Consider the following 24742-nt stretch of genomic DNA (forward strand, 5'->3'; position numbering starts at 1 on the left):
CTTGGTTGACTTTTGTTTTTTAACGACTGTTTCCCTGACTTCTGAGAGCCACTGTGGCCACCGAGTTGAACCTGAGGAGGGGGTTGGGGGACCTCTGATTTATAGCCAGTGGGTCAGAAGCCCAGGGGACAACGTGGACTTGTGATTGGTGTCTGACGTGGGGTGGGGGCAGTCATGTGGGACCGAGCCCTTCACCTGTGGGATCTGATGCTGTCTCCAGGTGGATAGTGGATAGTGTCAGAACGGAGTTAAATTGTAGGGCACCCAGCTGGCATCCGAGAATCTGAGAACTGCTTGGGAAAATACCCAGCATGTTGGGTGATCAGAAGCGCTGCAAGTGTGGAAGAGTATTGAGGAAACACACAGGAGTGGGTTTTCCCTTAGCAGGTGAGAAGGCGGAGAGAGAAAGACAGAGTTCCCATCACCCCCTGCCTCTTTGGCCAGTGTTCTGTCAGGCCCCATGAAGCAGAACAAGGAAGCTCCGTTCCAGAGCATGGCCCCAGTGCCATCCTATCAGTTGGAATCAAAAAGGTACAAAGGAGGATGCTGGGGAAATGGGCAGAAACTCTAAGGCTTTCGATTCTGGTGTGTGTGTAAACCGAGGGAGAGCCCCCACCTGCTTCATACAGGACCCCACCTATCCTTCCCATAAGAAGCCCCAAAAAGTAGGGGCGCCTGAGTGGCTCAGTCGGTGAAGTGTCTGCCTTCAGCTCAGGTCGTGATCCCGGGGTCCTGGGATCGAGCCCCGGATCGGGCTCCCTGCTCCCCGGGGAGCCTGCTTCTCCCTCTGCCTGCCACTCCCACTGCTTGTGCACTTGTTCTCTTTCTCTCTCTGGCAAATAAATAATAAAATCTCAAAAAAAAAAAGAAGTCCCCCAAAAGTAAAGCAGAGACTAAACCCCTATTTTTCTGATCACCTGCCTTCCACTCTCAAATCCCTTCTGTGCCTGACTCCAGCACTAGCCTGGACCATGAGCTCTGCTCCAGGGAAAGATTAGGACGGCCTTACCGGGTAATCGGATTGGCTTCCACGGGGCAGAGTTTGGCACGTAGGCGTGCTTCGTGGCGGTGACGATCAGCTGACTGCCCAGCTTATACGGGAACTTGATGAAGGCGACGCCATCTGTCCCCGAGGTGCCGGAAGCGATGGACACCTGGTTGGTGAAAATCTCGATGAGCGCATCTGGGACGGGCTGGTGGGTGCTGGCGTCACTGATGTGGACCTTCAGGGTCACCTCTGGAGTGAGGAAAAAGCAACAAAGAACAACTGCTATTACCTGGCCCACCTCAACAACAATTCTGCTGTCGCTGATGGGAGTGGAGAGGGGGCTGTGCTAAGTAAATCTAGATCTACATCCAGCATATGAATCGTTGGAACCAGGGAACATTTTCTTGTTAGAGATTCCTTTTTACTTTACACGATTTAATTTCCTTTTTTTTTCCCCCAGAAACCACTGCCCATCATAAACTGCCTTCCTCTTTGCTCCTCCCTGCTCACCCCAACAAATAACAGAGAATTCTATCCCTTTAAGACAATGTGTGCAAACACAATACTCATTTATCCTTCCCCGCATTGCTGGCACACGTGGCCCAAACAGGGCTGGGGCGGCTACTGAAGGACCCTGCAGGCTGAAAGAGTTGCACCCAGAGGCTTCAACAGTCCTGTGGAGCATGGCCGAGAGCTACCCAGGATCGCTATGCTGGTGATCATGATGACTAGACCGAAAAGCAGTCCAAAACGTCTTTAAAAAGGAGGACTTGAAGAGTGGGAAAAGAGAAGCTTACAGAAAGGAAAAAAAAAAAAAAGTAAACATTTGAAAAGATAAATGAAGTTGAGTCAGCAATATTGGCAAACCCAGATCATGAATGTGGGAGACAGACAGATCCAAATTAACGTTAAAAACCTAAAATGGAATGGGTAGTTTTCATTTGTTCATGCAAGAGAGGTCTACTGAGCTGCTACTCTGTGCCTAGAACTGTAATTGAGTGAACCACAGCGGTGAAGAAAAGTGAGGAGACCGGCAAGTGCTACGCTGGGGGATGTGCATGAAGGGGGCACTGATGGAACAGCATGTGCAGAGGCTCAGAGGCAAGGAAAAAACCACGCTTCCTGGAGAAACACAGGTTCTGAAGGATGACAGACAGTGTGAGGGGCATGAGGCCCTGTGCGAGACAAGGCTGCAAAGACGAGCAGGGGCCAGACCACTCAGGGCTTTAGAAGGAACCTAAAAGGATCATTCTTGATCCCAAGAGCAATAGGAAGTCACAAAGATTTTAGACAAGGAGTGGCAATTAAATTTGTTGTAGAAACATCTGGCTGTGGGGGAAGGATGGACTGGGGAAGAGGCAAGATTGGATACTGAGCACCTAGTTAGAGGCCTCTGTAATAACCCAGGAAGAGATGAGGTGGACCAGATTCCAGCATCATGGTGGACGTCGATTAAAAGATGCCAGCATGGTACTCCAGAAATCAGACATGTTTCCTGCTCCGATAAACCCTTTTTGCTTAGGTGCGGGAGGGAGTGGCTGGTGCCCAGCGACATAAGTCCACCGGCACACTCCTGGGCACTCCTTGCCATATATTTTGAGCTGCCTCAGATCTGAAAGCCCTATTGATGCCTTGGGATAAAGAGGCAAGGGCAAGGACAAGCAAAGACCCTGCAGGTGACCAGGGAAGCTCATGTCTACAGAACCACTGCAGTCTGGCTCAGGGGAGCGCCAGACATGGAGGGGGAGGGAGGCGAGGCGGAGCTGGTCTTGTGGGCACAAACCCCAGAACCCTACTGCAATTCCCACTAGGTCTGAATCTGAGCTCCCCCCCACCAGTTCTAGCCACGGAGCCTGGGGCAAGGTGCTTATCCTCACCAGGTCTGTTTGCTCCTCTATAAAGTGGAGGTGACAGCAACACACTTCTCAAGAGACAGGTGGAGACATTCAGTGCGATGCCTCACAGAGTAAGCATAAACACAGCGGTTACCATTACGCTATTACAATCACTGGGCTTGAGAGCACTCAGTCATTGGGCCGGGGCGGGGGGGTGCCTGGATGGGGCACAGAGAAGGGCACTGGAGGGGAGAAAGGGATAAAACAAAGTGCAGGGATGAGGCATCCCTCTTCAGCGAGTAATAGCTTTATATCCAAGGCCCTTCCTCAGCTGGGGCAACCACAGTGAGAAGAATGTTTTGGTTCAAGATTGCCGCCTTGGTAACTGGCCAAGTACCTTATGATACCAAAGCAACCTTCTGAATCCTGCAAATTTCAGTTAGTCAATCACCCATTTTTTTCACTAAGCAACTTGATATATTTCTTGACTAGACAACCATAAAGAACAGCTAAAGAATCCTAGACCTAGGTATTAGAGATTTACACCAAACAAATCTCTCAAAAAACTCATAGAAAGACAAAAATAAAGGCTAAAGGAGCTGAACTTGGCTACTTGATTCAGGGAGAAAACTAATGTTCACAGAGGGATAAAATCAACATCATGAAAAGCAAGGATATGACATTACAAAATACACTGAGTTAATCCCTTCCAATCTTATCAGTTACCTTAATGCAGATTTGCAGGATGTACACCGCACGTGTTTTCTTATATAACCCAAGTCTTTGTGTCCCCAGGTGGCGTGCGAAATTGTAACGTAAATTAACTCCACTTTCATTAATACTCACACAGCAGAAATCCCCTAGAACAGGGCAAGTGGAAAGGTAGTTTTGTAGGGCTGCAGGGATAATTTATGTAATTTTATGGTAATGAAACATTTACTAACAATTGGGATTACAAGGTTCCTGCTCTCTCTGCACTGTTTGCTGCTTCATAAGAGCAGCTAAGATTTAGACAGCAAAAGGAGTTTTACTATAATCAATGTCCTAGATTCTACCACTGGAATTTCTTCTAATACCAGAAGCCTACTTTACGTTCTGCAATTATATACTTTGAAGGAGATCATTTAGCTACTTCTTTTGGTAGGACAGGATGGGGGAAAATGTCAGTATGGTTAGGTGATTATTACAGAGTACTGGGGTATCATTTTTCTAGAGTAACATCTAGAATTAGGTTATCCATTCAACAGCAAACAAAATTGTTCCCACCAGGGGACTAATCTGAGGACTAGGTGAGGCACTACTTATTGAAACTACTCTCATTTTGCAGATGAAAGGAAGACCCTATAAATGGCCCAAACCTAAATATGCATTAAGATGCACTCCGTATTGCAGCTGGTCAGTGAGAGCTGATGGGTCCTGCCTGAGCTAGGGCACCATTCTTTTGTCCATCACCAAGTTCTTACTGATTTTGACTGCAGAATATAGGTCACAAGGCAGGCCTTTCTTCCCATCCTTGTTAACGTCGCCCTATTTCAGACCTCGCCATCCCTCACCCAGACTGCTGCCCAGCCTCTTCACAGAAACCACCGTCTTCATTGTCTTCACACCTGCCCCTGAGATCCCACCAAAGCCAGACGGAGCTAGCCGACATCCTGATCTGACCACTTCCTGTCCCCCTTCAAACCCTTTAAGGCCTCCCACCAAACATGGCCAGAGGCCAAATGTGGCCGGCGGCTTGTTTTTGAATGGTCCACAAGCTAAGAATGGTTTCTACTCTTTTAAATAGTTGGAAAAAAAAGAAATCAAAAGAATAGTTCATGTCCTCTGAGGATTATCTGGAGTTTGAATGTGTGGCCATAAATAAAGTTTTATTGGAACACAGCCACAGCCATTTACATGTCGTCGAAGGCTGTTTTTGCATTTCAGTGGTGGAGTTCAGAAGTTTTGACCTTAGGGCTTGCAAAGCCTGAACTATTTACTTGTGGCTCTTAAAAAAAAAAGAAAAAAATCTGCCGGCCCCTGACCTACAGGCTACATCTCAAGGCCTCTGAGGTCCTCCACAATCAGGACCCCTCCCATCCGCACACACGGCCCACAGGCCCACAGACCCCACCCCATGCTTTCCTTACTCCTCCTACCTGCTGCTCCTTCTCATCTTTGTAGGAAAGGCCTTTCTACAACGTTACTTTCATGCTCCTCATTCCTATTCATCTTCTAAAAGCCCTACTTAAGGTTTGAGAAACCGCTCCGGACTCACCAACCCCTCCCCAAACTGGGTTAGAGGCCCCCTGTCTCTATCCCCCCGAAACTGTACACACGGACGCTGCTTCTGTTCCCACGTTTGCTGCAGGCCCACGAGGGGAGACAAGAGGATCAAACCCCTGACCTTGAGGAGCTCTTGGCTTTAGAAAGTAAGTAAATGCCAAGCGTAATTATGAACTGAGGATGCCATCAGGAAGGGGAACCTACCTCCAACAGGGAGGTCAGGGAAGGCCTTTGGAGTAGGTGTCGTGTAAGCTCAGGCCTGAAGGACACATGGGAACCAACCGGCAGAGGTGCAAATGCCCTGAGGTGAGAATGACTTGGCTGCTGGAACTGAATAAAAACGGCGTGGAGGGAAATGCCCAAGTCAACTAACCATCCTAACACTGCGTGGTCCACCAGCCACAGGTGGGCCTCTAAATTTAGGTTAAAATTAATCAAAATAAGATTAAATCAGAAAGTGAGCTCCTGGATCACACTAGGCACATTTCAAGTATTCCACGGCCACCTGTGGCCAGGGGCTCCCATGGTGACCAGCAGAGAGAGAGCATTCCCAGCATCACAGAAAATTCTATTGGATAGCACCGATCATGTACTACAAACTCTCATCTCAGGATCTGAGCAAAGAAATGCAGATACCTAAATGGTTCAATGAAGAAAATACATCTGGGCAGGACTCTGAAGCAGCTCCTTAGCAGTCTCATTGGTGTGACCTGCACTTGAAGTCCTTACAGTGACTTGAAAGGCTCTGTTCTCTATTCTACCCCCCAAGTATCTACCAGCCCTCATTTCCCACACCTTCCCCCATTCAAGGAATAAGGGTTCTGGGAACATGCTTTGTGCCGTATGTTTCTTTGCATGCTACACTTTTCCTCAACACCCATCCATGCATCTCTCTCCTCCTTGTCTGCTTAAATGTCACTCCTGGGGCACCGGGGTGGTTCAGTCGGTTAAGCATCCGACTCTTGGTTTCGGCTCAGGTCATGATCTGAGGGTCATGGGATCGAGCCTTGTGTCAGGCTCCGTGCTCAGTGGAGTCTCCCTCTGCCCATCCCTCCACACACTCAATCCTTCTCTAAATAAAAAAAAAAAAGTCACCTCTTGAATGACTTTACTGACCACCAGTTCTTTTTCTTTTTAAAAAATTTAAAAAAAATTTATTATATTTTAAATTTAAATTCAATTAACATACAGTGTATTATTAGTTTCAGAGGTAGAGTTCAATGATTCATCTGTCTTATGTAACTTTTATTATGGAAATTTTAGACCATCTATACAGATAGGAAGAATAGTATGAGGAAACCCTCTGCACTGATCAAGTTTCAAATACCAACTTTATACCATTCTTCTTTCATCTATTCTCCCCTGACTCAACTTTTCCTTTCTCCCTCCCCCCACCTTCCTTCCCACTTTTTTGCTGGAACATTCTGAGGCAAATCCCGGATAATTATATTAGGTCACGTTATTTCCCCATAAATATTTCAGTTTACAACAGATAAAGACTTGGGGCGCCTGGGTGGCTCAGCTGGTAACGCGTCTGACTCTTGATTTCGGCTCAGGTCATGATCTCAGGGTTGCGGGATTGAGTCCCACGCTGGGCTCCACGCTGGGCATGGAGCCTGCTTAAGATTCTCTCCCTCCCTCTGCCCCTCCCCTTCCCTAGACTTCCCCCCCAAACAACAGATAAGGACTTTAAAAATAACCAAAATGCCATTATTCTACCCAATTCACAGAACAACCTCTTTACATTATCTCAGATTCAGCAAGAATTCAGTTTTCTCTGCTTGTCTAGAAGCAAATTTTTTTCTTCACAATTCTGACCGTCCTATCTAAAATGCCAATCCCAACCCCACCCTGTGCTTCTGACACTATCCTGCTCTGCTTCTGCTGCTGCTTTTATGCACAACAATTCTAACGTGTTTATAACTTATGTGTTTAGTAACTGTCTGACTTCTCCAGGACGTAAGCTTCGAGAGAGCTATTTTGTCTGTTTCTTTTTTTCTTCTTCATTCATGTATTCCAAGCACACAGAATAATGTCCGGCATACAGTAGGCACTCAGTAAGTCTGCTGAATGAGTCCTTAAAACTAACAGGCATTTCTAGATATCAGCTGGTACATGGCCTAAATAGCCCTGGGTGTTCTTTTTTGTTATTGTTGTTTCATTTATTTCCGTTCATTATTGTTTTCAAATAGACACTACTGAAATTCATTTGAAAAGCATTCGTTCAGATAATGAACTGTAATAATCAGAAAATATTTACAGTACACTTAGCATGCATTAGGTACTGTGGGGGATCAAAAAAGAAGAAAAAAGAAATGGCTCCTGTGTTTACGAAGTTTAGTTTTTTTGGGCTGTGGGGGAGGTAAGACCAACTGACCAACCCATGTGACAGAGAGCAAAAAGGATGAAACTGGCTGGGTAAGACAGAGTAAAAAATATAGCAAAGAAGAGACTAATGAGGTCTGGAGTTTACAAACAAAAACAAAGAAAAAAGATCTCAAAGGTCTACAGAGGTAGAGGTGATGTGGGGGTGACAGGAGAAGACTTACAAGGGGGGGGATGCCTGTGAGCGTCCCGTTAACTGCAGCAGGCAAGTCCTGCATGAATACTGGCCCTGATGCTTATGGCTTATGGAGTTCAGCGTGGGATGCTTCTGGAAGAGCTGAGAATTGAAGGGAGGCTGGAAGGACGAGTAGTATGGGAAGGCAGCCGGCATCTCCTGGACAGCCTTCCCCTCTTGATTATGCTCCCACGCCACGCATTCAGCCTCAGGCAGATGCCAGAAACTTCGGTTTCCCAGCCTCCCTGGTAGCCAAGGGGGAGGAATGGACTTGGACTCTGCTAATCTGATATCCTCTCGCTGGGTTTTGATTTAGAAGACAGCAACATAAAAAAGCAGGTGCCTTTTCTGACCGAAGGAGGATGCATCTGGTTTGGGGCCAGCAGTGCAAGCCGCCCTGTCTCAGTGCAGGAGGGAGACAGGGTGTCCCTGGCTCAGTCTTGCCATATGGCTTGGGCGGCTGTTCTGGCCCAGAACTACTGTGAGCTACCTAAAAGCCTGAATGATGTCTTGCTGGTTAAACTAGCCAGAGCACGTACTGGTGTCTGCACTCCTCAGCTTCTGGACTGTCCTAGCATGACACCATGTCGCTGAGGACCATCTCCTTGGAACTGCACCCACCGGGGTCTCCTCCCAGGCTCTGGCCTAACTTCTCAGTATGTGTGATGGTTAATTTTATGTGCCTACCTCACTGGGCCATGGGGTACCCAGATACTTGGTCAACATTATTCTGGGTGCTTCTATGTGGGTGTTTTGGGATGAGATTAACATTTAAATTATATGAGTAAAACAGACTGCTTTCCTTAACGTGAGTGGGCCTCACCCGATCAGTTGAAGGGCTGAACAGAATGAAAAGGCTGACCCTCCCCCAAGTTCCTCTTGCCTGACAGCCTTTGAACTGGACACTGGCTTTTCCTGCTTTCTGAAGGTGAAATACCAGTTCTGTCTGGGTCTCCGTTCTGCCAGGCTTTGGACTGAGACTACACCCTGGGCTCTTCTGGGTCTCCAGCTTGCTGAATCACGCTGCAGATCTCGGGGCCTGTCAGCCTCCACAATCACATGAGTCAATTCTGTAGAATAAATCTCCTTCTACATAAACTTTGATTCTCTCTGGAGAGCCCTGACTAACATAATACGCAGCCCCTGCTCCCATTCTGTCTGCTCGCGGTGGGCAGGCCCCCCGGAATGTGGGCTCAGGTCTCTTCTCGCTACACACTCTTACTCAGCGAATTATTTCAGGATCAGGAATTCAGCCACCGCCTCTAGAGCATTCCCCTCAAGTTTTCACCAGCCAGTGAGAGAACCAAGAAGGAAGCAACAGCTACTCAGGAATTCTCCCTCCACAGTGATTCAGGGCTCCTTTGCTCTTGGCAAACACAGAGTTTGGCTCTGAGGGCACAAGCTAGTCCATTTGAAGTAGTACAAAGAACATCTGCTTTGTGGGTAGAAAACGAAACATTATCTTTTAGTCATTTCCCTTCTTCTGCCACAGATTTAGAACTAAAGGCAATGAGGCTGTTTCAAACTGCTGGCTTCACAGAAGCCACCAGCTAAACAGCAAGCTGAGAGCAAACACAGTGGTAGGGGCAAGAGGCCGGGAAGATGGCATACACCTCGCAGATGCACAGAAGGAAGCCCAACCCTGAGGGGCCTTGTTTTTCTCTCTCCTGCGTCTTCTTCAAATACTTTATACCTTGAGTTATATCCCTGCAAGTGACAGAACACATTATTTCATAATCTCTCATCCAAACTCCAAGACCAACATCTCAAGCGCTTTGTTACGGTCGTGCGCTAACGTGTCCTCCCCCAGATCGGGAAGTCCTTTGTGGTTTTCACTGGGGACAGAGCTGGGAGACGCCTCTCACCTTTCACCTCCATGGACTCTCACCAACTCTGGCTTCATCTGGGAAGGGAAAGTGAAGTTCCTGGACTCCCATCTTTTTTTGTTTTGTTTTGTTTGTTTGTTTCCGTGAAGTTTCTGGCTCCCTGTGGTTGTGTTTCATTCCCTTTTGAAGCCCCTCAAATTAGTCTTTATTCTGGGATTTTAATTTTTCCTTTCCTTTTGTTTTTTAGAGCTGTTAGTTTCCACAGCAACCCACCCGGTTGGAAAGTTGGCCAGAGGGGCCGTGCAGAGAGGAGGTCCTTTTCCACCAGCAGACCAAGCACAGGCTTCTATCCCAAGTTGCCTGGAGGCCCTGTGGCGGCCTCACCCCAGGCCACGCGGTGGAAAAGGAACTCGCTGGTGAGCCGCCAGCACTATGATTAACAGTTAGACTTCACCGAAATTCAAAGGCGTTACGATGGCTTTTCATGTCTTACATAAAACAATAAAAAAGGACTCCATCATTTAAAAACATTTTCCAAATGGGAACTTATTTTTAAAACATTACCAGACCTTTGCTCTAAGAGACTTTGCCCCATGTTGCTTGGTGGTGACATTTTTACAGTTTTGGGAGACTCACAGAATTTCCCTGTCTTTATGCAGCAATAACGGGCACATCCTGGGATGCCCGACGTGTGAAGAGGAAACTTTCCATCTATTGTATTTCTTTCATAAAAATGAAAGGTTTAATTTACTTTGTAATCTGGCAAAAGTAGAATGCAGTTTGTACTAGAGTTTTTTTGGTTTTTCTCCAATTTCACCTAGTGCATATGCACCTTATCATTCAATTTTATTTGCTCTCAAAATTTAATGAATCATGTCTTTCAAGCAAATTATATATATATATTTTAGAGATCTATATATAACATATATTGTATAAAATGAGATATCTTATATAACCTATATTAACATATACTCTATTAGTCATGTATAATTATGCTAATATACACATTATTTTATATATAAAATGTTATATATGTTATATATATGTTATACATATATACATACATATAATACATACACATATATAATATATAGGACAATAAAAATCTGCTACAACTGTATATCCCAGGACTCCCTTATGTCCAATTTTAGCTGCACTTAAAGCATTTGGCAAACACTGTGTGTGCTTAATTATAAAAGTAATATTCAGTATGGCATTCTTCTGCAAAGACCAGCACTTCTGTTCTGTCCTCAGAGGGGAAAGGAGAAAGGACAATGCGGATGTACTTCAGAGGGACAGATCTGTTGGGCACTAGTCCCTCCCTCCTGGTCCACCTGATCGTCCTGTCAGGAGCCATTCCGTACTGAAGACACCTTTTGTTGATTGAATCAGGAGCTGCCCTATCAATCTGTGGTCACAATATCTGATACACAACTCCTCCCCAGTTTCGGGAGGTTTTCCTTGCAAATGTGTCCCTTAATTATCAGCGGAGGATTATGATCTCTGTATTTCCATTTGAATTTCTATTCACTTGAAAAAGCATGGGAGAGGTACGTTGGCTGCAGCAGCCCCCGGGGAAGTTAGGATCCCATTTTGTGCCTTTTTGTGTTTTACAATCTCTGGCAACTGACTCGTGTTCTAAACTTCATGAAAAGCCCGCTACATGGTCGGCTCGACAGTTACAGCTTCCGTTTGGAGTAAGGAGAGATCTGTGCTGTTTCGACGAGCGGCTTCTGCTGGCTGCCCACCTCTGCAGGGCATGTGCTCTGTCTGCACACAACACATTCTCTCCCCCCACCCCACCCCCCCGTCTGTCTGTCCCTCTCACATACGTTACTTCTGTCTTGGCAGGGCTGCCAGGATATCTCTGGGCCCTAAATCAGTGGATTCCTCCCCCCCCATTAAGAAATATGCATGAAGGTCAAAACGATGATCATCCCATTAACAATTTTCTACCCAACATCACCAAGTTGCCAATGTTGAAATACACAATAAACATTCACGTGAAAACATAGCAATTAAAGAAGCTATTATATATAGAGAGAATACATGATGTATCCATGTATGACATTGATTTCCATTTTTTTAAAGTGACAGGATGGATTCTTCCCCCCCACCCCTACCTGAAACACTCTATAATGGAAGTAGAAAATGTAATACTCGAATACCAACAACCTACTGAAACGTATTGGATAAGCATCCTGTTAGGTCTCTCCATTTACCACTAAGTTAAATGGCAAAAGTCATTCTCTGTTATTGCACCCAGTACAAAATGAAGCTTTCTGGGGCTGGTTCCATATGTGCATTATGCTATAAAAGCAACTATAAAGGGACTACATTCTCGTGACTGGTGAAGGGGTTATTTAGGTAAACATCCCAGGATTATCTAGAAACTATTGCTGGATTGACCTGATTCAACCAAACAATTTACATACATAACCAAGTATTCTCAAGCAAAATCATTTCAGAATGTTCCTATGATCCCACCTAAAAAAAAAAGTTGTCTGACAATAAACTAAACGGACACAATCCTAATCCTTTTACACAGTAAGAGGAATTGCTCAGATGTAGCTTTAAAGTACTATGTGAAGGTACGATTAGTTATCTTGGGGAAAACTTCTCCAAAAAAATTCAAACCAGCGTAGAATGAAAGATGCTCCAACTGTTCAGAAGACATAAGTGAAACAGTTACTGAACATCAAGACGGCGCTAAAAATAGCTTTTAACAAAGCTGTGGCTCCAACTCTAGAAACCTTTTCCATAGAAATCAACGCGTATATAAAAACCTAACAATATCCTCCTTTTAGCCAGATATGGGAAAGGACACGATGATTCTGACATGGTGATGTAAATATGGCAAATGCCTGTATGAGCTCACAGAGCATCCTTCGGAACTGAACAAGAGAATTATAACAATGTAACACTCTGGGGACAAGAGGACCCACAAGTGTTTGTAAGGAAATCACTAGAAGCAACCACTTTAAAAGGCTTCTGTTCTGTTGGTATTTTAAAATTTTCACAAAGACACAAAGTCCCCTCAGGAGAGTTTGGAAGAATCTGGGAACTGCAAAGTTAATGAGTGATATTAAGCATGTCTATAAAATTAACACACACACCTTAGCCAAGCTTTAAAGATCTGCTGGAAGATGCTAGTGGATGGTTGCCAAGGAAACCTGGTGGAGGAAAAGCTCTGTGTGTGTGTGTATGTGTGTGTACGCGCATGCATGTGTGTGTTTCCAGATCTCCTTCTATCTATGGATATACATTTTTCATAGTTTTTTCTAGGAGTTGGTCGAGAGCAACATGACATGACATTTATTTTGAATAAAGAAGCCTAGAGATGTTTATGATTATGAAGTTTTTTTGTTTTGTTTTTTTAGCAAGTCATTTCTCTCTCTAGGAAGAGAACAGTTGGAAAGTGCTAAGTGGGAGCTAGTGGTAAAGAAGCAGACTCATTAATTACATTTAGAATTGAAATTAAAAAAAAGGGTAAAAAATGCAAGCTGAAGTGGCTTGCTGGAAGGCTGTGAATAGCCCAAGTGTGCAGGCTCTCTGGCACTTGAACTTCTATGATAGAAAGATAAAGGTCCCGGAAGCAGCTGGTTTAGTCAATGCAGTGATTAAACTACCCATATGGACTTATCTTTCCAAGGGAATGGAGATAGTTAACAAGCTACAGTGAACCTATTATTAAAATGGTCCTTTCTGTTTCAGAAAGAAGCTTAAATATCTCAGGGCGCTTTAAGGTCCTTGATGTGAACGTCCAGGACTTACTGCCGAATGTTACAGAAGGCATGTCTCACGGCCACAGTGTGCACGGCTGGCTTCAGGCTCCTCACTCAGGAGCTATGTGGTCCCAGTCAAGCCCACAGCCTCCTTGAGCCTCTGTGTTTTCATCCATAAAACAGGGATACCGACTGCCTTGCAGACTTGTAGGATTTGCTGGAGGTCCAACAATGATGTTCGGAAGGCGTCTGCTAGCAAGAGCTCATTCCTTGCCTCCTGGCCCGCATTCCCCTAACTTTATCCGGTGAAAGAAAATCTCAGGGCTTCCCCTCCCCTCACCTCCAAAAGCCTCTCAATGAAAGAGAAATAAAAAAAGGAAGATAGTGTGCTTTTCAGAGCACAGGGCTGAGGACTCTGACAACCTGTATTTGAGTCTCATCTCCCCACTGACTCTTAGTTTTCTTAGTTTTGCTCTTAGTTTTCTCCTCTGTAAAAAAAGGAGGTAACAATGCACCCCCATGATCATCTCCTATGGCTACAGTGACACAGTAAAGTGCTTGGTATATAACACAGCACACAGCAAGGGTTTAGTTAACTGTTAGCCATTTCTGTAATTGTTTCCCAACATCTGACTCGTACCTGAGGATCACCAAGGACCTTTAGATAGTTTACACAAGCCTTCCTGAAAAGGTTCGTGGAAGATTCTTCCTCCTCTTTCACACCCAGCCCCCAACAAGTCCCAAGGGCATAAGGAGCTGCCACTGCTAGGAGAGAGCTCTACATGGGTCTCCCGTATTTCTGAACATCTTGTAAGGCATAGCCTCTCTTTGTTCTGGACTATCTCTTCAAGGATGTTTAGTGAGCGGCCATGCAAGATAGATGTGTCTCCCTCTAAGCCAGGGACAGGCATGCCCTTTGGGTTCCCCAAGCTTCTGTAATGCAACCCGTTGCGTGTGTGGGTATCATCCAGCCCTATGGGAAATGGGGTTCAGGAAACTGGGGCAAGAACACTGACACTCTGGCTGTTGCAACTGCTGTGAGGGATAAATAGTCCTTCATCTCTGACCCACAAGTGTTTTGTCTTCTACCTACATCTGTGAAGCCATGGGAGGTCGCCTTCTTAGCTAACAAATAGGGCAGAATACAGACCCTTCACAGTTCTGGACAGCCTCTACGGAGGAGCCCAGGGAAGTCCCGGATTTATGAAGGCACTGAGGCAGGAAAGGAGTGGGTGAGGGTCCTGGGAGAAGGACCAGGAGAGTCAGAGGAAAAAACAAGAGACAAGACAGTTCCAAGTTTGGGGGAATGCCTTTTGGCTTATGAAGATTCTTTTTTGCCAGTGGAGTTTCAAATTCTTTTTTTTTTTTTTTTTAAGACTTATTTATTTTGAGAGAGAGAGCACGTGCACATGTATGAGCAAGGGGAGGGGCAGAGGAATAGGGAGAGAGAGAGAATCTCAAGCAGACTTCTGGCTGAGCAAGGAGCCCACGATGCTGAGATCATGACCTGAGCCAAAACCAAGAGTTGGACAGACACTTCACCGACTGAGCCACCCAGGTGCCCCTCAAATTCTCTAACCTTCCATCAGGGATGACTCAGGCTGCCCTTTTCTCTTGGCAAATTCTAACCTCTCCTGCTCTTCTTTTCACACTTGTCCCCCTACCAGCCACTCTGCTCCACTGGTTTAACACAATCATTCCACTCTCAATGGGCCCAGCCTCCCCGACAGGAAAACAGGGAGAAACAGCAGACTCCGTGGGTTTTCCACTCCACGCATTAGTGTGTGTTCTGTTTGTTTTTAAAGCACCGATCATTGTAGTTCCCTTTTATTTTTTTTTTTTTAAAGATTTTATTTATTTGACAGAGAGAGCACAAGCAGAGGGAGAGAGAGAGAGAAGCAGGCTCCCCGCTGAGCAAGGAGCCCGATGTGGGACTCGATCCCAGGACCCTGGGATCATGACCCGGGCCGGAGGCAGCCGCTTAACTGACTGAGCCACCCAGGCGTCCCTGTAGTTCCCTTTTAAACCTTAAGAGCTGAAAAGCTGCATTTAGGTCATCACGAGCAATAATGACAAATGGAATTAAAATTCTATGCTAATTAGTTGCTATTCATTTAACATCTGAAAGTGTACATTTGTTTAGTGAAATACTATTTCTGCTTTTCACACGTTTGAATAAACTCTGTATTAATGAGACAGCACTGTAAACTGTGCTCACTTCTACATATTACAGACCTTATAATGTTCTGATTAATACCAATATTTATGAAATCCAATTTATAGGGGTCGTCTAAGAAATTTAAAACCTTTCACGCCCAACTTAAATTTCCTGTTCCATCTGAGGGGGAAAAAACGTGACTCTTCTGAACAGCAAAGTACTGGTCCTTGGGATTTTTTTTCCGTAGTGAGCACCAACATACAATATTTTCCACACAGTTTAAGTTTATAGAATGGTTCTTAATTTGTGCCAAATGGATTAACATTTCACTTTCTAGCCTTTATAGCTCATATCCTGGCATCAATGTCAAAAGAGCGATTTTATTTTCTGCTCTTGCCTTGAAAAATAAGAGCTCCACATTCCTCCTCACTGCCGACTCGATTAATAATTCTGCAACATAAAATGGAGATTTATTTTTCCAAGCTTCAGTATAAAAGGTCTGCCATATTTTGTCTTATACTTGGAAGCTGATGCTATTATTAGCTCTTCTTCACAAAGGCAATATTAAATGTCACCTGTCAAATGGGTCACACACGTATACTCACTGAAAAATCACTTGGCTCGGATCAAGAATTCAAAAGTTATTGGAGTGGCAGGGCCAATGATTACATCCCAAAGAGAGCCTGTTGGCCAAAGGAGTTAGGAATACGACTGTAGGCAGAAAAGTCCACGTACGAAAGAGGTTATAATGACGCTTCAGGGTGGCCAACTGATCGGCCTTCCCCGCCCATTGGCCAGGGAGAGAATTCTAGTTAGTGCACCCTCCCCCTGGGAATCTGAACCAAAAGAACCTGGGAATGGGGGAGAAGTAGTGGGAAGTGTCAGAGGCTTCATCCCCACAAAGATGAAACACAGAACTCTTGGGTGTGCTCTAACTTTTAATCCTTCACTTTACAGATGAGGACTGAGGTTCTCATTCAAGGTTACGTGGCTAGCTTGTAACTGATGGGAGTGTAAGGATGAGTAGGTGTAGTAGGCTTTGACAACTTAACTAAGGTTTTGCTGACCCTGCCAGGACTACCTGTCCCAGGGCTAGCTAATTCTTAGAGAGGGAACTATGTCTGAGCACTTGCCTGGGAGCATGCCTCCATATGCAAACGAACCCATCCAGAGCCCACACCCTCAACCACCTCCTTTATGGGGCTCTCACACTGTAGGCCACTATCCACCTGCCCTACTGACCACAGGGCCAGATATCAGGCAATAGGGACAGCCCCTCTACCCCAGAGCCTGCTGAAAGTATTCAAACTAGCCTATCCTGGCCCTGCCTCACTCATTCTTTCCCAAGAAAACCACAAGAAGGCTCTTGCCCACATTTCCCCTCAGTCCCTCTGACTCCTGACCAACCTGCTGCTTCACCGTGTGAACCCCGACAATGTCATGCCATGCCCCTTCCTCTTGGGAACTGGGTGGATAATAAATTATCTTTTCAATGGCAATCATCTCCTGATCTCACCATACCTGAAGGATAATACAATCTATGTTTTGTGTGTTTTTTTTTTTTTTTAAGATTTATTTATTTATTTGAGGGAGAGAGGGAGGCTCCCACTGAGTGCGGAGCCCGACTTGGGGCTCGATCTCATGATCCATGAGATCATGACCTGAGCTGAAACCAAGAGTCAGATGCTCAACCAACTGAGCCACCCAGGCGCCCCTATAACCTATGTTTTACAACAGTAGATGACTCAAGGTTTTTCTGGCTGAAGATAACTCATGAGCAGAGTTCTGGTTACACTTGCCTTGAAGAGGAACTTTATAGAAGTCTCAGCTGCACGAATCAACAGCACATTGCCAACCACAGTGCACACTTCAGCAGTGAGGAGAGGCACTGACTTGTTAGGGAGGCGTGGGAGAGGACTCTGTAGTGGGCCCGATGAAGCTCCAGGTTACCTTCCGGACTCTGACAGCTGTCAGCTGAATCAGGGCAGTGAAGGAGAAACAACAGACTTACCACAGCAGAGGTTCGCTGAAAACTTCAGTCAGAGAGTGGCTCTTAAAACAAGATGCAAAATGGACTGCGCAAAGGGGGACTGGAGGTGGAAGGGAGAATGAGGAGACTCCCGTGGAAGGCTAGTCCTCAAGATTACAGGGAGGGGCTTGCTGGTGCACATGGGAGAGTGCAGGACGGTGGGGACAGAAACAGGAAGGAAGCTTCAGGAGGGTGAACTTGAATGTGAACTGACCCCCTGTCAACACAGCAGGGGAGAGGCCTGGGCAGAGGCTCTCAGTGGGAAGGGTACCAAAATATCACTAAGGAAGGGTCTGACAGTGTGGACACGAACTTGCAGGCAGAGCACAGTCCCCTAGAAAAGAGACAGGTGCACCACGGGCATCACTTTAGTGTGCAAGGTGACTGCATGGTTCTTGCCAGGGCTGCTCCCTATCTTCACACATCTGTGCAAACCATTTGATTCAAAAAGATTTTAAGTTATGGATTTCAGTTTGGGTGTTTCATGGAGGCTACAACGGCAGAGTATTTTGGTTCTCCTTTGAAAAAGTCACACGAAAATACTGAAAGCAGGCAGAGAAAAAAAAATGTTTAAATTATCCTGTCAGCAAGATCAGTAAATTCAGAGTAATTTATTTAGCTCTTTTAGAACGAGGTGTTCTTTTGAAGTTGATGGCCAAGACCATCCGATTTAGGGTGAAGATTCTCAGGGGTGACCCCACAATGGAAATGAGGGCAGTGGCAGAAACTGCATCCCAAACACGACAGTCTGTACACACAGAGAACCAGCAGTTACTTCTGGATTCCATTCTTCTGCTCAATTAGGTCATAGCCACTTTCTCATCGGATCTAAATTCAGCAAACATCCACCATGGCCAACACTTCTGCCAAGCCAAGCTTCCCAGAACAAGGCTCTTCATCATGCCACAGTAGTTTTGGAGTGAACTTGGGGATCGTTTCAGGGCTTTTTGTTGTGACATTTTCTGGGTACAGACTTGTACTTGGATCCAGGGCGGTGGGGAGATGGTCCCTGTCGAGTGATCTTATTTCCTGCTTCCATGTGCTGACCCAGCAGCATTAAGGAGGACACCACCCACATATCCTCAACAGGGCAAATACTTTGACTTGTTTTTCAGGAAGTTGTGAATCAACACAAATCCAACAACCTCCCACTCACTGACTTGCTGCAGTTGGATGCCATGTACATGGGCCATGAGGGCTGAAGCCACCACCTCGGTAGAGCACATACCAGCTTCTAAAAAGCTTGAGCCAAGAGGCCATACACAGGTTTACAGAGTTAGGATTCTGTCTTCAAGTAGACAGTGACTGGAGGAAGAACCCCATACGATAACATTCACCACCACAAAAACATGAATTTATTCTTCCAATACTGTGATGCCTCCTTTCCAAAACCAACCAGTATTTAGAGCTTATTTATCTTTTAGAGAGAGAAAGAGAGAGAGAAAGCACAAGCAGGGGTGGCGGAGGGAGAGGTAGAGAGAGAATCTCAAGCAAGCTCCGCGCTCAGCACAGCCTCACAAGGCGGGGCTCGAGCTCAGGACCCTCAGATCATGACCTGAGCTGAACTCAAGAGTCAGATGCTTAACCGACTGAGTCACCCAGGCGTCCCTAGAGCTTATTTAGGAGCATGGGGGGCGCAATGTGAGGAAGTGAAAACTTAAGGATTAAATGCTTTTGTCTTTCTCATGCTGTCCATATTCAGGCATTAATCTTTCAGAATCACTGGTTGTTATGCAGACAACTCAAACGCCCAAACATCGTCCTCCATGTCTAAGTATACAACCAGGGTACACAGGATTTACTCAGGAAGGGCGTGTACTGTAATCAGACAGAAAGGAAAACTGTTACCTCATTGTGCAAGTTCATAAATACAAGGGTTCCTAAAGGGACGTGTAAATAGACAAACATCTGCTAACATTTAGTTTTCAAAATGACAAAGTGAGTTTTTAAGATATGGAACAGCTCAGACATGTTATCTTGACACAGTCTCTGTTGATCATTATTTCCATAAAGAACTCCTCCAGTTTTTCAACTTAAAAAAAAAAAAAATGTAATCTTAACACAAACAACTATTCCTTGTTGCAAACCTGGTCCTACTTACTTCAAACTTTAGATATTCTATCTTCTTGCTCATCTCTTATTATGAGGTTATTTGCAAATAATAAATTATTGAATGTATATAACTTAAACATGAATGTAATACAAATTAGGGGCAAGCAGAAACTAAGTTTATCTCATTTTTCTAACGCACATATTGACTGAAATAACTGATATTTAAGTAAGCTGAACATGTGCTCACAACTCACAATTTAAAACCCACCTGAAACAAACCACCATATTCAGTCTTGTCTGCCAACTGCCCAAGTTTAAAATGAGATACTCAAGAGCATGTAATTTAAATCCACAAAGAAAACAAAATATTTGGAGGTGAAGAATCTAGCTTCTGAAGACTTGCTGTTGGACTTGAACGAAATCTGCATTTTCTATGCCTTTATTAATTCAAAACAGGAAAACGCTGCTAATGTTTTAATGTAAAAAAATGTTCCATGATCAGTAAATTATTTTTGCTTAATGACACAGTAAATCTTCAATTAGGAAGAAAGAACATTAAAGGTATGTTTAATTTCTAAATTCTGATGTCTAATTTTGGCAGCTGTCTGGGATTTGTTCTCAAGCAAAGAACAAATTGTATCTCAAAACAGAAGTTGTCTTTTGGGTCTAGGACCCCCACCCCCCTCGGCTGCCGCAAGCCTGACAATGAAAGATAGTTGAGTTTCACTAGCCAATTGTACTTGAGGTTAAAGTTTCCTTCTGACCTGTAACCACCAAATGTATATAAAAGAATGATCAGTTCCTAATTTCTGTCGCCATGCCTGCATGGGACCAGGTATGGATTGAGGGAAAGAGTTTGGGAAAGTGTAATATAAAATTGAGTTAAAAGAATAAAAATAAAAACCTTGCAGGAGCATGTGGGTGGCTCAGTCAGTTAAGCATCCGACTCTTGGTTTCAGCTCAGATCATGATCTCAGGGTCGTTAGACTGAGTCCCGTGTCGGGCTCCCCACTCAGCGGGGAGTCTGCTTGAAGATTCTCTCTCTCAAATAAATGAAATCTTTTTTTAAAAAAAACCTTGTCTATGTACAGGATATTAGTCTCCAAATAACTATCATGTAGGTTCTATTATTTGATCTTAGTAGTAATACCATCATATAAAACACGTCATATCCATGATTTATAGTAAAGGGATGTATGACCTAAACTATTCAAAAATACCCTAAAAATGGCGGTTGAGAGGCAAACAGATCTGGTCTTTAGGCAGCAGTGCTGTGACCCGCTCCAGCGAGCTCTGCAGAGGAGCAGCAAGCCCCCTCTCAGCTACAGCCCTCTGCTAAAAACTCTCCCCAACTGGCTTGTCTCCAAAACAAAACTTTCTTCTTGCAGAAGGTCTGTAGGGTTTAAGCATCATTCCTCTGGAGAGTTCCTCCCTCTCCACCTCCTTGTGCCTGGAAAGCAGGACGGACCTTTACCATTGGGACAAGGGTGGAGTGACGAGTCCCAAAGGAGCAGCAGAGCCGGGTAGCACTGGGCCCAGGGAACCCGAGGGATGCAGGGAGGAAGGGCCGGACGGAGGGTTGCCCTGATATACCTCTGTTGGAAGCCTCATCTCTGCTTTTCTTTTTTCTTTTTTTTTAAGATTTTATTTATTTGAGAGCGAGCATGAGAGGGGGGAGGGTCAGAGGGAGTAGCAGGCTTCCCGCTGAGCAGGGAGCCCGATGTGGGGCTCGATCCTGGGACTCTGGGATCATGACCTGAGCCAAAGGCAGTCGCTTAACCAACTGAGCTACCCAGGCGCCCTCATCTCTGCTTTTCATGCAGTGATAGGCCCACCTGGTTCTCCCCCTTCCCTGAACAATACACTTTTACAACAACTGCCTTCCTTTCCAGAAATGGGCCATGCTGTCTAAGCACTTCTGTTTGAAAAGTCTAAGCAGGCTTTTGCATTTTATAAGCACAATATGGGATCTGTGCAAGCTTTCTCCAGCACAGGTATAACCGCAATGTATCATTTCAAAATTTTCCATTTGCATTGAACACATTGATGAATTGGAATGGAGGAGGAGGCAGAAAGAAAACCGAACCCATAATTCTCTTCTAATTGTTTCTGACCCGTGTTGCACAAGCAGGTAACGGCATATAAAGGCTCCGATCCGTGTGAAGTAACATTTGCCTCCAATGTGCAAATGCTTGTTTCCTCCTTTAAACAGATGTGATCTCCTTCCTGCCATTGAAAAGGAGTAGTAAATATGGCTTAATCTCCATTCATCGTGGGACTCCCCTTATTTAAGTTCTAAAACACTGTTGTGGGGGGTGGGTGGGGTGTGCAGACTGAAATCTAGGCTCCCATCTGCTAAGTCTGGTGCACTTTCTGTCACACCAAACAAAGCTGCCTGCGATTCAAGCCCCAGACACTGCCTTTCAAATGTGACCAGACCAGAAGGTCACCCAAGAAAAGAAAAGAAAAGAAAAGAAAAAAAAAAAAAAAAGACAGAGAGAGAGAGAGAGAGAGAGAGAGCCCTCTGCTTATAAAAGTGCACTTGAAAGAAAATCAGGAAGGAAAGCCTGCTCCAAGTTTCAAAGCAGCAGGCAAAACGCAGGTGATACCCCTGCTGACATGTCACCCTCACTCCGAAGCTCTCCGTGTCACCTTGCTGCTGAGCTACAAAACTTGTATGGGGGGAGGTTTTTAATGTTTTTTTGTTCTTAGAGCCCCTTCTTTGAAATGCTCTGCTGAGGGGCGCCTGGGTGGCTCAGTCGGTTGAGCGTCTGCCTCCGGCTCAGATCGTGGTCCCGGAGTCCTGGGATCGAGCCCCACATCGGGCTCCCTGCTCTGCGGGGAGCCTGCTTCTCCCTCTGCCTCTGCCTTTCTCTCTCTCTCTCTGTCTCTCATGAATAGATAAATAAAATCTTTAAAAAAATAAAGTACAATGCTCTGCTGAAGCGAAGCATGCACGGAGTCTGGTCTGGCTGGAGCCAGTAGGGTGAGGCTGGGGAGAGCCCCTGGCCTGGAGCTCCCTCTTCCCCGAGGCCCCACCGGCCCTCCACACCTGCGAGCCGGGCTGCTCAGGCAGACGTCCGCAGAAGAGCCCTCTGTAAACTGCAGTTACTTTTTTAAAAAACCTGGCACCAGAATTAACTCACTACCATTCTGAGTTACAGCACTTTTTTTATTTTCGAAGGAGAGGTTCTTGATGAAGAAGCAGAGCGTTGATTGCATTTTTGACGTGGGCTCTGCATCTCCCCCCGCATGTCAGCGACTGAGTGCAGGTCTGGGCAACTGGCCCCAGAGAGTCCTGGGGTCTCACAGCACGAGAGTAGAATGTGTTTCTTCCTCTGTGAACACGTGTGCATTTGGTGTCCCTACTGTGAACAGCAGGAGGATCTCCCTGCTCCCCACTGTACAGCAGAACCTTCTCTCCATCCTGGATCTCCACAGCCAGAGAAAGGCCATCGGGAGACCCCAGGAGAGTCAGGAGGGCGAACTCCAGCATCCGTGATGGAACTGCCTCTAGAGCGTCCCTGCCCTGGGCAGTGGCCCATTCCATGACTGCACAGCCCTGGATATGAGAAAACTCCTCCTTGTCCTGACCTAACATTTTCCTTTCTGTAACTTCTCTCTCCTCACTATCCCAACGAGGGCCTCGGGGAGTTAAAGATTAACACTTAGCCTCCCTCCTGAAGACCCTGGTTGCAAGAATTTGGAAATGACAACATCCAAACCATAGACTGCCCCTAAATCATTTAGATATACTTTCACAAATCTTATTATAATGAAGGCACCGACCATTTTTAAAACCCAGAAGACCTGGGCACTTGTAGATGTAACTTTTGTGTTTCTGTATATTCCCAAGTCCGTTAAAGTATAAGGCACAACCAAACTAAAAGAAAAATTAAGGTGCATAAATAAACATTCCAAGAGTAAAGAAAAATATAGCCCTCCTGGGTGGAAGACTCCATTCACTATTCACACTGTCATCCTTAATCTGGAAAAAAAAACTAAAATTATTATTTATTATGGAAGCCACTTCAGGATTTGCAGGAGCGTGCAATCGGAGAAAAGCAAGCCTCCACGTTCCTCAAAGAGGGCGACTCATTTCCTGCTAGAACAGAGCAGAACTTTATTTAGTCCACACTCTGAGCAAGTAGGAACTGCTCCTGTCCCATATCCTTGGTCTACAGAGCTGAACACAACTCACACGCAGGGATCTGGCCCCTCTTCCCATTATCTTTCCTGAAGTCTTCCGTCTTGCCGGCAGATATTTCCTGTTGACAATGTGCTTCCCTGATCAGACCCAGAGAAGCCAACTTCCAGTGCCAAAACTGACAATTTGGAGGGGTGGTACGCCAAGAGTCTGATCATGGTAGGGCAAACGCCACGCTGTTATTGGAAAGGATTCAAAACAGGAGGCCACATACAATGGTATAAAAACATAGGCCTGAATGCCTGCCATCATCTTCACTCAGATCTTGACATTATCAGGGGAAAAAAAAAAGAACACGAGAAAAGAAATCCATTCAGCATGTCTTAGAATTCTTTAATTTAGCCGATTACCCAAATATTCATTTTTAAAAACACAGCAGACATGGGTACTTGCAGATGTTAACTTTTGTAGTCTTGTCTATTTGCAAGTCTTTTTAAAAAGGCTGGCAATGTGAGGAAACCATAATTCATCTGGGGTGTGAATTATGCTCACTGTATAAGGAAGACGGTTATTGGGCCCATCTGGCCAACTACCCAACACCACAGGCTAAACGTGGCAGGGAGTTCTCTGTGATTATCAAGTGATTTCTGGGGAAGGAGTTCAAGGAAGCCTGGCCCTCTTCCTCATCCCTGGGGTAGATCAAGGCATTTCATCCCAGCCCTACAGACAGGGAGCATGGCCCCCAATAGCCTGGGGGAAGGTGAGGGAGCACCCGTCTGGAGTCCTAGGGAAGATAGGACAGAAGCAGCCTGACATGCTGCCCTGCCGCCCAAGCCCGCATGGCTGCAGCAGTGGGAAGGAAGCTGAACCAGCCCCATCTCAGGGTCCTGAGATCAAGCCCTGCACCAGGCTTGGTGCTCAGCCTGGAGTCTGCTTGTCCTTCTCCCTCCACTCCCCTCCCTGCCCTCCACATTAACATCTTAAAAAAAAGAAAAAAGAAAGAAAGGCAGAATGGCTTCTACTCTGTAGCTACTAGCTGTGTGCCTGGGCAGGTTATCTAATCTCTCTTTGTCTTACTTTCTCCATCTGCAAAATGGGGACAGTAATAGTATTTAAAACAGTATACTCTGTGTGTGGTAAGAGCAGAGCATTGAGAT

The 24742-nt window shown here is 45.5% G+C and overlaps 1 protein-coding gene across 2 annotated transcripts in view; it reads right to left on the reverse strand.

The window, feature by feature from the left end:
* The window catches only part of FAM171A1 (family with sequence similarity 171 member A1), a 124599-nt gene that overhangs the window by 57778 nt on the left and 42079 nt on the right, over nucleotides 1-24742 (reverse strand). For both annotated transcript variants that reach the window (XM_036097037.2, XM_036097038.2), the window contains exon 2: nucleotides 1010-1237. In XM_036097037.2, the coding sequence (XP_035952930.2) occupies nucleotides 1010-1237 (228 nt within the window). The remainder of the gene's footprint in view (nucleotides 1-1009; nucleotides 1238-24742) is intronic.

This window comes from Halichoerus grypus, chromosome 6 (assembly GCF_964656455.1).
Source record: "Halichoerus grypus chromosome 6, mHalGry1.hap1.1, whole genome shotgun sequence".
NCBI classification, from domain to species: domain Eukaryota; kingdom Metazoa; phylum Chordata; class Mammalia; order Carnivora; family Phocidae; genus Halichoerus; species Halichoerus grypus.